This window comes from Calidris pugnax, unplaced genomic scaffold (genome assembly GCF_001431845.1).
Source record: "Calidris pugnax isolate Ruff unplaced genomic scaffold, ASM143184v1 scaffold34, whole genome shotgun sequence".
In the NCBI taxonomy this organism is placed as follows: domain Eukaryota; kingdom Metazoa; phylum Chordata; class Aves; order Charadriiformes; family Scolopacidae; genus Calidris; species Calidris pugnax.
Window position 1 is genome coordinate 1,857,178 of NW_015090771.1, and position 14,042 is coordinate 1,871,219.

The 14,042-nt window shown below is 42.9% G+C and overlaps 1 protein-coding gene and 1 long non-coding RNA gene across 3 annotated transcripts in view; one reads left to right on the forward strand and one right to left on the reverse strand.

The window, feature by feature from the left end:
• Positions 1-11,711, reverse strand: LOC106887405 (alcohol dehydrogenase class-3). 2 transcript variants are annotated; one of them, XM_014940895.1, is made up of 9 exons: positions 11,673-11,711; positions 7,621-7,722; positions 6,539-6,680; positions 5,826-5,913; positions 4,786-5,005; positions 3,945-4,205; positions 3,053-3,188; positions 2,488-2,626; positions 1-307 (listed from the first exon to the last, which is right to left on the reverse strand). In XM_014940895.1, exons 1-9 carry the CDS (start codon positions 11,694-11,696, stop codon positions 283-285), a joined length of 1,137 nt encoding a protein of 378 aa, XP_014796381.1. In that variant the 5' UTR covers positions 11,697-11,711; the 3' UTR covers positions 1-282. The 2 variants fall into 2 exon arrangements, with proteins under 2 accessions (XP_014796381.1, XP_014796390.1); XM_014940904.1 differs by lacking the exon at positions 11,673-11,711 and adding an exon at positions 11,508-11,561.
• LOC106887426 overlaps positions 11,616-14,042 on the forward strand; it is a 26,330-nt gene continuing 23,903 nt past the window's right edge. Inside the window, exons 1-2 of the long non-coding RNA XR_001411886.1 lie at positions 11,616-11,753; positions 12,638-12,691. This is a non-coding gene — a long non-coding RNA (uncharacterized LOC106887426). The remainder of the gene's footprint in view (positions 11,754-12,637; positions 12,692-14,042) is intronic.

Genomic DNA, 14,042 nt, shown 5'->3' on the forward strand with positions numbered 1-14,042 from the left:
TTTAGAAATAAGCTTTTATTAAGTAGATTAATTGAATTAGGCACTATTGAATTTGAAGAACAAGTACAGAAATAGAAGTTCCACAACCAGTGCTAATTGTATAGCGCTATTCAGTGGTTACAGATTTTTTTGTTATTTAATATTCAGAATGCTCACCCTAAAGTACATTATCTTGCTAGTCCCAGTGAGTTTTCATTTGCTTGATTCTACCCTCTATCAGAGATTCCATTATAAAAGGACAGTCACTATGTTGCTGGTCAACTGGAAGGTCCACATTTGGCTCTACAGCTTCAGGACAGTTCGAATGCTTAAAATGGAAGAGAAAAAGAAAAGAAAAAAAAAGAGTTACCTCTGAGTCTGGTTAAAATGGGTTAGTAATGCTTGTTATCTGTGGTTTCTTTTAGTCTCTCCCCCAATAAGATATACTCAAAATGGAAGCATTTTCAAACTACCCGAGTATCAGTTTTCGGTAGATAGCTAAGAATATTGATCAGGAACATTAACATTTACAGGCATTCCCTCTTTTGGCTGCTTGGAGAATTTTAAGTAACTTTCATTATTAGTTTCATAGGACATGCTCATGTAGGAGTAAAGCACTGAAACGATACAGAAGTTTGTAACTGGGAAAGTGGATCAACTGCTGAGTGAGAGTCCATTTTCTCCCCTTCTCTCCCCTCCCTTTCACTGCCGAGACATAATGTAACTTAACTTCTATCTCTTGTGAGAATGAAGTTATGCTTATGCCTATAGTATTCATTAAAAATCCCAGTTAAAATGGGTTAGTAATGCTTGGTATCTGTGGTTTCTTTTAGTCTCTCCCCCAATAAGATATACTCAAAATGGAAGCATTTTCAAACTACCCGAGTATCAGTTTTCGGTAGATAGCTAAGAATATTGATCAGGAACATTAACATTTACAGGCATTCCCTCTTTTGGCTGCTTGGAGAATTTTAAGTAACTTTCATTATTAGTTTCATAGGACATGCTCATGTAGGAGTAAAGCACTGAAACGATACAGAAGTTTGTAACTGGGAAAGTGGATCAACTGCTGAGTGAAATTTGCATAGATGCAGCATTTCCAATTGTAAGAAGTACAAATGCAGTTACTGCTGACTGACTTAGCCAAAATAGGAATACACATGAGATAAAGCAGATAGTTACTACTTTTGAGAAAGTAAGTCCATCAATATGGACTGATATCAAATACAAAGACCACGCTGATTTCTTGAGGTAACGCTGGTAACTATTTATCCGTTTGCAGATAAACCTAAATATGGATAAACAGTTTCCTGCATTAGTGCAAACATGCAGGAAAAGATCTTATTTTTCACTAGGACAGCTCTCCAGTTTTTCCTCTTATCCCCCTCGGATCAACTGCTGAGTGAAATTTGCATGATGCATTATTTCCAATTGTAAGAAGTAATAATGCAGTTACTGCTAACTGACTTAGCCAAAATAGGAATACACATGAGATAAAGCAGATAGTTACTACTTTTGAGAAAGTAAGTCCATCAATATGGACTGATATCAAATACAAAGACCACGCTGATTTCTTGAGGTAACGCTGGTAACTATTTATCCGTTTGCAGATAAACCTAAATATGGATAAACAGTTTCCTGCATTAGTGCAAACATGCAGGAAAAGATCTTATTTTTCACTAGGACAGCTCTCCAGTTTTTCCTCTTATCCCCCTGCTGATTCTTCCCTTCATTCAAAATATGTTCTTAAAAAGAAGATGACCTAGACTGCTAATAAGCTGGTTTCTACTCTTAGAGGTACTGGTAGCTATCTCATTAAGTCTCTGAATTTCCAAGAAATTACAAAGCATCTTATTAAAACTCTCATTTGAAAGAGGCCTGTTCTTGAAAAGGCATAGCAGGACGAGCTTTAACACACCTCAGGCTAAAATAGTCTAATCCTTTCCCTTTCTCTGCGTGAGATGTTAACTTGCAGATACAAGTTCTGCGCCACAGCATCCCCATGCTGGTCCCCATTTTCCCTCAGGCACATCCGTGCCCGTATCTGTACAGAGCTTTACAAAGATCACTCAGAACATCCTCTGGTAAGAACACCCAACTTTGCAGTGCTCTTGCAAGTTGATCTTGACTTGCAAAGTGTACTGTTGTAAGGGCAGCAACGTTCATTCCACATCCAGCAGGGTTTTACCAGCAAGTAGGGTCATCTCAACATGCGGTGAAGTTGGGCCTCACCAGCAATGCTGGAACCCTGACTTGTCCCCTTTATCACCTTTACATACTTGTGTTATTTCCCTTACACATTGTTGCTGGCTTTTTACTCTTTGACTGTGTTTTGGCACATGCCTAGAAGCTTGAAGAAAATGTTATTTGTTTATCTTGGAATGACTGCGCGTGGTATGTCAGCCTTTATCCTCCCTGTTTAAAACATGGCAGTGAGCAGGGAACCTATATTTTGACAGTGTCTCATCAAAAACTGTCTTCTATACCTTTCAGTTTTACGAACATTACCTCTTTCCTGTATGCATCAGCTCGAATGCCTCATTAATTTTGTCAAAAGGCAGGGTGTGAGTCACGAATTCATCAACCTTGATCTTTTTGGACATGTACTCAGTCACCAGTTTCGGTACATTGTCTACGCTCTTCCAGCCTGAAAGACAGAAAGCAGGAATTTGTTTTTCCTCTTTCCACCTACCTTGGAAAATGGAGAGAAAGAAGAAAAAAAAAAACCAAACCAACCCTTACGTGGGCACTTATGTGATAAATACAAAAAAGAACTGAGATAGTGACACATTTGTCCCTCCTGCTCTAGGAACTGAATGTGAACTACATGCAACTGAATCACATATAGTTATATTCTCTCTTCACAATATGTGAGGTATCACACCGACGTGCTTATTTGTAGCCGGTCTGCAGGAATATCCAATTTTAAAAGTCTTTATCTTAAAAGTCAGCACAGCAGTTATGAACAGCTTGTCAGTAGTACATTTCTTGCACAAGCAAAAACAAGGTGGCGTGTTCTTCCCGCCCTTACCCATAGTAAATGATTTTTAACCCCACACCAAAAAAGAATTACCTCCAAACGCCGTCCCTTTCCATGTCCGCCCGGTTACGAGCTGGAATGGCCGTGTGGAGATCTCCTGACCAGCAGCAGCTACTCCAACTATCACACTGACTCCCCAGCCTTTGTGGCAGGCTTCCAAGGCGGCCCTCTTCACAGATGGGATAGGACAAAGCAGAGCGTTAATTGCCAATTTTTGTGCTGCCTAAACTGGCGCAGGTTGCACTTGCTTTCCCCCAGTTAACGAATCGCCACATTAGTATTTAAGGAACAATAGATACACTGAAAAATACGATAAACTTCCCATTGGTTCAGACTCCTTACACTGTTACAGATTTCACGGCTCTTTTTATATCCCATCTGGCTTCCAGAGAAGTCACTCTGAACTACCACTGGGAGTTGGGATTAACTGTAATCAGAGCCTATGTAGACCATGTTACTGACAGTTAGGAATGCTACTGTAATTCCTGAAAACCTAGCCTTACATTCAGTAATACTTTTGCATTTCCAAAGGTTAAGTTCATTATTTGAGGAATTAGGGAAATACTGAGCGGTCCTTGAAATTTCACTCTTCATTGCAGAATATCTTTTATGTGGGTTTTGTTAATTTTTCAACTGTCAACATACGAAAACTTGCAATTTCAAAGAACTCCCAGTAAGGAACAAAGTTTGTAAAATATAAGTGCCATTTTCAACGTAGGAAGGAGCATCTGCTTTCATTACATAATTAGGACTGGATGGAAATTGACCTTTTTAGTCACAGCAGTTCTCATTTACTGTTTACAAATAAATAAATTACTATGGTGTGTTTTCTGAAACAAGAAAGTAGTTCAGCAAAATAGGGAAATGAGCTGCTAAGTGGCAGCTGGCTACCCCCTCTACCTACTCCTGTTGGGCAAACGCTCACCATGACTCCAACGTTACCGATGCACTCAAATGAGTAGTCCACACCACCATCGGTCATCTCAACCAGCACCTCCTGTATGGGCTTCTTGAAGTCTTGAGGGCTAATGCACTCAGTAGCCCCAAACTCTTTGGCTTTGGCATACTTATCCTTGTTGAGGTCAATGCCGATGATGCGGGACGCTCCTGCTATTTTACAGCCCATAATAACTGCCAGGCCAACTCCTCCTAAACCGAAGACAGCACACGTAGAGCCACGTTCCACCTAGGAGTAAGAGAAGAGCCATAAGCAACACTGAGAAAATTCATCCTCCCACATTGAGGGGGAGACACAGGTTAAGAAGTCTGTAATGAAGGAAACATGGAAACAAATATATACGGCTATGAGACTATATCACTTATACAGGAGAAACTATACAGAAATTTCATCCAAAAGCTTTTTAGGTACCAGGCTTTGCTTTTTGCCCAAAGACTTGGGTCACAAAACCTGCCCTAGAATTATGCACGCTCACCTACCAGCTCTGTCTCACCCTGAGTGTCAAACTACCACAATGATTTGCAGCAAGATTAAGATGAGTTGGAAAAGTAATTTATATATAGCTGGTATCAAAAGGGATGCAGAATCTTTCACCTGGATTCCCTCTAGAGGGCATCAGGTTCCTCTAACCTGATCTGGTCTTCACGGAGAAGTTAGAAATTCTTAGCTGAACTTCATCAGTAGAAGAGGAAGAAGAAACAGAAATTTGGTACATCATGTTCACAGTCCTGATCTAGTCCCTAAACTATCCGTGTTTTTGGCTCAGATATAGTTACAGAGAAAAGCCAGAGGCAACCACAGCCTTTACCTTAGCAGTGTTAACAGCAGCCCCGTAGCCAGTAGAGATGCCACAACCCAGCAGGCACACTTTATCCAGAGGTGCTGCAGCATCTATCTTGGCCACTGAGATATCGGCCACCACAGTATATTCGGAGAAGGTGCTGGTCCCCATGAAGTGGTAGATCTGCTTTCCTTTGCAGGTGAATCTGCTGGTGCCATCAGGCATGACTCCCTTCCCTTGAGTAATTCTGAAGGCAAAGACAGGAAAGTACAGTCAGAGGCTTAAGCAGTAAATAGTCTCGCCAGACAGCATCCGTTAAGGAGCACAGACATGCAGTTGCATACTTGCACCATTATTTTTTAATCACTCTAATTTTAATCACTCCTGTGAACCCAGAAGTTCACAGAAATGAGATGCTAAACTCCTAAAACTTCATGCTGTTAATTCCTCCATGGAAGCACTGAAAGAAAGGGAGTTTATCAACACGCTGACCTTGTCAGCTACCAATGCAAACTGCGTGTGCCACGGTACCACACCCCCTCTCCCCATCCTTCAGTGCACTTCCCTCCAACAGCACCTGTCAGCTACATCACTGGGGTTTTTGATTTGGTTTGGGACACTTTTTCAGAACAGGAGCTGGAAATCTAGCCAAGAAGCAGGAGTTAAAGAAAAAAAAGTTTTCTATATAATGCTGTACCACTTGACAGCTCCGGTGTTGACTCCCGAGAGCTAAACTCCCTGAAGTGCCTGCCTTAAATATGTGGATTAAATATGGAGTCACAGCATGTATCTTTTCAAAGCTGCAGACACAAGCTAAGAGTTTACACCTTCACATACATAAAGACAGAGAAACAGATTTATTTAAGGGCAAGAAAGAAAAGAATTTTTGAGGAAGAATGGGAAGTAGCACGTAACTGATTCCCTAAAACGTGTACTTTCCAAGTATTAAATAACACATCAAGAGATTTATTCTTCAAAGATAACTCCTATCAATCACTTTTGATAACTAGAGCAGGTATACATTGAACACATACTATATTGTGTGTCAAAATAAAAAGCATACAGACCTTATCTTCTGGCACAGATTTGTTTTAGGATTCTTACAGAACTTGCACTCTCCACACTGGGGGATGTATAGAGGGATAACAGTGTCACCTAAAAAAATAACAAATATTCTGTGGGTAGTTATCAAATCAAGCAAGGCATTAGGAAATGACTGAAGTTACTAAAATTTTTATGGCTTTTATGTGAGCCTGTGTTCACTTAAAACCTTCTTTGTGTATTAAAAATTGTCTACAATATAGAGTAGCATTGTTTATAGAGAGTGTTAGATAAAACACTTTTCTCATGTCTGAGCAGACAGCCTATCAGAAGTATATAATTCCAGAACCAATAGGAATGTTACTGTAAAACAGAACAACCCCAAATCAACAGTGAACAACATGATTAAACATTTTTAAGCCCTTTAATTAAACCAACAGATAACAGCTATCATTTGAAAAAAAACAACAAACAAACACAAAAACCTCTTCTAATTATATTGATCCAATTTAAAGTCAGAAATTGGTATGCTGGGCTCTTTCAAGCATTAACCCAAAAGCACATTGAATAGATTAGTGTTGTATCTCACAGACAAGAGAAACCTACACAGGCCTATGTGTCAGAGTAAGACATTATATTAACTTCTGCAATAGCATTTCAGTGGCCCAATTTGACAGCTGACCTTGTAGTAAAGTAACATCTTTAAGGTAGGCAGAAAACTTGCAAGATATTTTCTTACCCGGCTTTACTTTTGTTACTCCTTCCCCAACACTCTCTACAATTCCTGCTCCTTCGTGACCCAGGATCACAGGGAAACATCCTTCGGGATCAGCACCACTCAGAGTATAGGCATCAGTGTGACAGACAGCAGTGGCCACTATCTGTGAAGAAATATATGATCTGAGGCACCTTGAAGAACAGAATAATAGCACAGATCTAAATATTTCCCTTTGGTCGGAAATTCAGAACAATTGCCAGGACAAATGTGACAATCCTGACAGCGTTTGTGGAATGGCCAACACACTTCCACTCCTGGCAAGGCACAGGAATGCCAAGACAAAGTACTTTTTCTTTCTTTTAAAAAGTGAAGTCATGATAGTATATCTTTTCTCATTTCCATCAACTAAATTCTGACGTTGAAACGGGTTGAAGAAGACATCTGATTTCCAAAAGCTAGAAATCAGTAGTCTAAGTCATCTCACAGTAGGTTGTCATCTCGGATTTGAAGTTAGTCAGTCTCTCAAAGGTAAAATGACGAGAGAGACCACACAGAACCATGCATAAATCCAGTTTAAATCTTAAGCACCATGCGGAGATCCTTTCCACAGAAATGAATTTCACCTTAATGTATACTTTTTGGCAGATACAGGCCACTGGAAAGTCCTAATCAAATTAGAAACTTGGGTATGGGGAACCCAAGAGCCCAATCACAGCTCAGCAACCAGTAAATTGCGGCCTGAGTAAAGTCAAATCCAGCATGTTACACAGCTGCAACAGGTCACAAGCTGCTGCCCTTCAAACAAGATCAAAGGTGTTCCTAGCTCACGTTTTGTGGGAGTTTAATCTGTAATAACTGGAACTGATCCCCATGACAAGCCATTGCCTTTAGACCAGACTGTGAAGTGAGACCAGTAGAAATTAAAAGTGTTTTTCATAAACAGAAGATCGAAATATTGTAATGTTCTTCTTTGTAAAGCCAGCTGAGATACTAACGAACTAATGCTATCCATTCAGCATTTCTTCTATTGTAAACAAACTATTCAGCTTTAATACTTGAGTCTCCAAAATACAATACATGCAGCTAATGATTGATTTAATTACCTTGATACGAACTTCATGAGCTTTTGGTGGAGCAACCTCCACCTCCTCAAGAGAGAGAGGTTTACCTGCCTCCCAGGCAACAGCAGCCTTGCATTTTATAACCTAAAAGGCAACAACAAAAAAAGAGGACATCTGTTGCATGGTCCATTTAAAATAATTCTTGTTCAGTCAAGTGAGAAAATGAGAGAAACACTACTTTTGAAATTATGAATTTCAGGTCTGGGATTCTTTCCAACACCAAGGCTTAATTGCCCTACATTTGCTTCCAGGAAGCTAAATGATAATGAATGAACCAAGATCTGAAATTTGGATGTCATTTTCTTATTGAGAAAAAATTTAATAAATCCAGGAGTGCTTAGGAGATACCCAAATACTGCAGTGGAATGACCAACAGGAATGGAAAGACTGCAAAATAAAAATGGTGTTTTAAAATAAGAGACTGACATTCGTATGAGAAGTGTTCCTCGAGCACAGAGGGTTTAAATTAAAAAAAAATTTAGAAAGCAAACTGGAGGTCACATGGTGGTCTGAGACCCATGTCAAGAGTGAATTTCTTGTTCCTTGTCAGATTTTGACAAGGAGACGGGTGTGCACGCAGCTGACACGCAAAGCCCTCCAGCGATGCATAGGGACCAGAGAGATTTTGCTGTATGGTTATTGTCAGTGGTTATTGTGCAGTAACACCTCTGCAGAGCCAGTGTTACTGTTAGCAGCTCTTTGTTCACTGCTCTCAGCACCGTGGCAAATCCTGCTGTGCAACCACACCTACACATCCCAGGAAGCTTTTCAAGCCAAACGGTGCGAAGCCTGGATGGAAGAGCAGGATTTATGGATCTGTAAACCCAACCCTATCAACAGGTACATATGCACAACTGATGGAGGAAATCAGCGGGCATTACAGCCACACAATCCAGAGCTGCTTCAGGTGCTGCAGGGGGTAAGCATCCAGAGCACCCTCAGATGTCAGGTTTACAAAGCAGAACACTGGGTCTGTCCTTCAGGATAAACCGGGCAGGGCATCAAATAATCTGATTTTTGCTTTCTGGCAGAAGCAACACCTTTCAGCAGTGTGATATGCAATAGCTTCTTGCAGGACACACAGACAAGTTGTGAAATCAAAGTCAAGACCTTATCTACACAAAGCCTGACGAGGAATGCTGTTGCAGACTAGACTACTTTGGAACAGATCCCTTTGCAATCTGCTCCACAGTAGCGTCCGTGTATTTTGGAATAATTCAGTTATACCAGAAGACTGGCACTGATTTTCTTCCATGCAAACAAGGTCTAAGCCACTGCTATGACAGTTGGAGATATGAAGCATTTCATAGCATGCACTATAAACCGATACAAGAAAATGACATTTTGTGCATTCAAACTAGCTGTGGAGTCACTGGAAGGGGATTAATACAAATTGCCAAGACCAGACATATAGTCTTTTTAAAATTTCACTGCCTGGAAGAAATAACAGCACCAAGACCACTTGTTGAGCTTGCCAGGTCTGATTCATCACCTGTGTGTATAGGAGAAAATAATCAGTATTTTATGACTTTCTGTAGTATTTTTGTCGTACAATAAACAGTATTGAACTTTGCCAGAACCAGTTAACACATTCACTGAACCTGTAAGAGCAGAACTGCAGACATTTACCTTGGCTTAAACTTGCTAAAATAAATACTGCCAACCCTCAAAGCCCTCAAGCTTTGGGACAGAAAATAGGTACCCAGGGGCCCAGATTGGACAGAAACACCTTTAACTCAGAATGGTGAATTCCCCTTCTCTTGCAGTTTATTACCAGGGTAAATATTATAAAAATGCACTCAATGTGACACAGTAACTAACTGTGGAGTCACAGTATGGCCATTCGGTCATAATCGCTAAATGTACCAAAGATTTTGCCAGAAATTCTAAATTCAAGGCACAAAGTGCAAGAGGAACCATCATTAGGTAAATCATTTACTGGTTTTTCAATCCATCCCTCATCCTCCCTTCATGAAGTCACTTGTTCTCATGCAGGAGACTGTGTATTCCTAAAATTTGAATTTCCACAAGTTTAGTTAAGCAGAGAATTAAAGAAGAGAGCAAAGAAAAGTCTCCTTACAGGATAAATTCTGATCTTTCTAAACCTAACATTACACAGCTGGAAGCATATTTTGAAGTAATAACTTCTGATTCAGAAACTTTTAAAGAAGCTGGCTTTTGAAACTGCAGTCAGCTCATACAGCCATAAAGGCCCCTGGACTATTCAGAGTGGGTATCAGAAAGTGGGTATCTTCTGACCTTCTGACACTCAAAGCTTTCTGCTGTTGCTTTGATGAAAATCTTGAAGCCAACAACTGGAAAAAAAACCACCCAACTTCCTCCAGTGTCCTGGTTTGAGGTAAAACAGAACCAACAACCAGTTCTTCATTTTCTCTATGAATATATTAGCACAGGAACACAACTGTTGAGTCCCTTGTAGCAACACACACAATCAGCTACCTCACTCAAGATGAAACCGAGCTCTTGGCAGTGCCAGAAGCTGCCCGAGCCGCTCTGAAACCGCTGCTGGCCCAGACCAGCCTTTGGACACGTGAGACCACCAAGCCTGCTCAGACCAGGGCACTGAATGGCTGCACAGATATTAAAGCAGCATTAAGTAAGTTTGGATTATCGTGGTGTTTTGAAAGCAATGCAGCAAACTTGCCAGGCAATGGTTTTGAGAGCAAGCAGGGCCCAGCTGTACAGAGAACAGAGCAGCCCAGCTGCTGGGAAGCAGCCTCAGGGATTGCTCTCGCTGCAAAGGGACATCTTCCTGAACATGCACCCATTCTTTCTTCTCCCACTCAAAGGTCACGGGATGGAAACACAGAGGGTGAACTGTGCTTGGCTATTTCCCCCAACCCACCTACCTCAGCCGACACCGAGAAGCCAACCCCCTCCCAGCCCAGTGTGCAAAGGCATCTGCTTTCCCTTCCTTCAAGCTCAGGAAGTCACATCTGTCCCAAGCTCCTAAAAAAACATGCAAGCTCAAGGTCTTCTGATTGTTCTTCCATCACCATGACTAACGCACAGTCTAAACACGCAAGTGGAACCCTCAGATCCAGAAAACATGTAGGGGGGTTGATTACAACACGCAGTGGGGAGCAACACGTGTATTTCTGTTCCCAACCTTGCAAATCATAGAATGGTTCAGGTTGGAAGGGACCACAGAGATCATCTAGTTCCAACCCCTCCTGCCATGGGCAGGGACACCTCCCCCCAGACCAGGTTGCTCAAAGCCCCATCCAGCCTGGCCTTGAACACCTCCAGGGATGAGGCATCCACAGCTTCTCTGGGCAACCTGGGCCAGTGTCTCACCACCCTCAGAGGGAAGAATTTCCTCCTGATATCTAACCTAAATCTCCCCCCCTTCCAGTCTGAAGCCAGCGCCCCTCATCCCTGATAAAAGAGTCCCTCCCCATATCTCCTGTAGCCCCATTTTAGGTACTAGAAAGGGCTACAAGGTCTCCTTGGAGCCTTCTCTTCTCCAGGCTGAACAACCCCAGCTCTCTCAGCCTGTCCTCACAGGAGGGGTGCTCCAGCCCTCTCATCGCTTTCCTGGCCCCCCTCTGGACCTGCTCCAACAGGTCCACGTCCTTCTCCTCCTGAAGGCTCCAGAGGACGCCCCCCCCTCCACAGGAGCCTCCCATACCCAAATAACGGCTCCGATCCCCGTCGCACGCCCCACAGGCGGGTCGGGAGGGCCCAGGCCGACATCCCACATACACCCCCCCCTCACAGGGCCACAGGGCCGCAAACCCGCAAACCCACCACCCAGGGGCCCTCAATGGGGCACCAGAGCCTCGGCCTCCCCCCGCGCAGACACCCGACGGACAAACAGACACCCCGGGGAACCCCCCACGCCTCACCCCGCTGGCCATGGCGCTCGGCTGCCGCTGCCCCGGCGGAAGGGGATCGCAACCCCCGCCTCTCCCGCCCCCTCCCGGCCCCCCCGCGACCGCCCCCCTCAGGCTCGCGCTGAGGTGAAGGGGCCGCTGAGAGGCAGCCGGGCAGCGAAGGGCGGGGGTGCTCACAAGATGGTGGTCGCGTCGTTTCATTTCTCCAGAGAAGTTTCCATCTCCCGGCTCCTCGTGTGGGAGCTGCGGCGGTGTAAGGTGGGGTGCAGAGTTCTGTCGGGGTTTGGCAGCAGGGGAGGTGCTGATGCTCGTGCTCGAGGAGGGGGGGGCAGGGTAGAACCGAGGTCCCCCCGCCCACTCCTGAAGAAATGGGAGTTTTCGTTTTCCAGTGAGGTGCCCAGCAAACACCACCGTCAGGCAGCGATACCACCGTGTAATAACACAACGTAAGCTACTATAGCCTTTAATAAATTACATAAAAACACCCAAACGCTAACATTTAAGAATATATTGAATTAAATCTGTAGGCTCAGGAAGGCCGACACTGAGCTGGAAGGCAGTTGGGGCAGTGAGAGGGCAGTATAGGTTTCACATGTGGTGAGAGGTGTTGAGAAAGGGTGAGGGGGTGAGTGATGAGGCTGGTTGTCCCACCACCTTCCTGAGGCTTTCGTAGAATGGTCCACGTTGGAAGGGACCTTAAAGATGACCGAATTCCAACCCCCCTGCCATGGGCAGGGAAACCTCCCACTAGACCAGGCTGCTCAAAGCCCCGGCCAGCCTGGCCTTGGAACACTTCCCACCAGCTACCACTAAAACCTTGTCGCTGAAATCAAAGCGGGCCTTGTCAATTTCCTTGGTTAAATTCAGCTCTGCCACCCTCTGCTGTGAATTTCACGCTCTTGGTTACCCTTGGTTTGTCAGTGCTTCCAAAAAGAGTCAAAACATTTTTTGTTTATCTAAACTCTGCAGATCCTCAGCTTTATGTTAGTATCTGACATTCTGGAAGCTGCAGGTACTGACTGGGGTAGACAAATGACAAGGCAAAGTCATTAAATGCATAAATCATAACTCCTTAGTGCTCATTGCCCAGTTTCAGAGATTGAATTAGTTGGTTACTTTTTTCATTTTTCCTTCCCTTGCAGTTTTGTGATGCTGTCTCCAGTGTTGCTGTGTACTGTTGGAAGCCCCTGGACATGGTAAGTGGTTTTGCAACTTTCTTTATATTATCTTGACTGAACTGTCTGTGCTTTGTCATGCGTGTTCTGGGTGTATATATGAGAATTCCCTAGGTGGGGACTCCCAATACTACTGTGTTTTTTACATTGAGTTGATTTTGGTGGTGGTCTGGCAGATGCTACGTGCTAAGCAGGAGCATCAGTTTGGATTTAAAAAAGAGAAGGGATTGGAAGTACTGTGAGCATGTGGGAGAGAGACCTGGCAATTGTGATTTTGCTTGGAAGATGTTCTTTGTTCCATGTGGTGAGGGGAGAGAAAGCCCAAAACAACTAGAGATCTGCATTACCTTTTTTAATTCCTCCCTTTTTTTTTTTGGTAAATTGTACTATTGTGCTCATCTTAGCTGCATTAGTTTTTAGTGAGGGTTTTCTGTACTTTAGTTTCACTTTGAGGTAAGAGACGATGAAGAGCAAGAAGTCACTTGGAAGCTTGGCAGCCAGTATATGGTGAAAGAAGTCAGGGTGATCATCCTGGGGCAGCCTGAGGGCCAAGGGCAGAAGCTGGCCCTCTGTCAGCACCAGAAGTAGGAGGTGATGCTTGGGTGCTGTAACTGCTGGCTGCAGCCTCACACACTGGGGAACAGTGGTGAGGCACAGGGAGGCAGGAGGGGACTCTTGACAATGCCTACCCACAGGTGAAACTGAAATGCATCTGTGCAAACGTTGCCTGGTGTCTTTTCCCCAAACAGAAAAGGTGCTCGATTTACCCAGAGGTTAATTTTTCCCCTATTAATACAATTTCCCAAGTAAAACCAGTGTCATTTTAAGTAGTTTTGATAGATATATTTCATTAGAACAATGCCATTAAACCTGGAATGAAACCTGTGGACAGGTTTCAGCTGAAGATGCTTGAGTACAGCAGTCTTTTTTTGGGGCATTGCTCTCAAAACCGTCCTTTTGAATTCTGATTTAAACTTTCCTACATTTTCCTATGAAATACTGGAGGGTAGTACTTGTGTAGCATGAAAAAAAATTCTTGTCATTCTTCAAATCATCATTGATTTATTTTTGTAAGGTACAAATGTAGGTGGTTGAAAAATGGAAACATTTAAAAAATCAAAAATGTTTTCATTTAAAATGTTCAGAGCTGGTTGATGTTCCTTTGTATACTTCTTGGTTAATTAAAATATTCTGGTTTTGTAAAGACAAATGTAAGTTTGAAATATTATCCAGAAATGGTTGGTTCCAAAGGGAAAACTTTAGGAATAATTTCACTAATTAATCCTAGAATAATACTAATGTATACTAAAGTAAAATAACTTTTCAAAACAGAGGCCCATGTTACTTAGATGTAATCAAAATGAGCATGAAA

What these genes read in the sequence shown, in the direction of transcription:
- LOC106887405 (XM_014940895.1), bottom strand. Translation starts at nt 11,696, where the DNA reads ATGAAACGACGCGACCACCATCTT. An exon ending in TCGGTAACGTTGGAGTCATG is followed by an intron (nt 3,189 to 3,944) that starts GTGAGCGTTTGC and finishes CCATCTGTGAAG; the next exon opens with AGGGCCGCCTTGGAAGCCTG. An exon ending in GAAAGGGACGGCGTTTGGAG is followed by an intron (nt 2,627 to 3,052) that starts GTAATTCTTTTT and finishes TCTGTCTTTCAG; the next exon opens with GCTGGAAGAGCGTAGACAAT.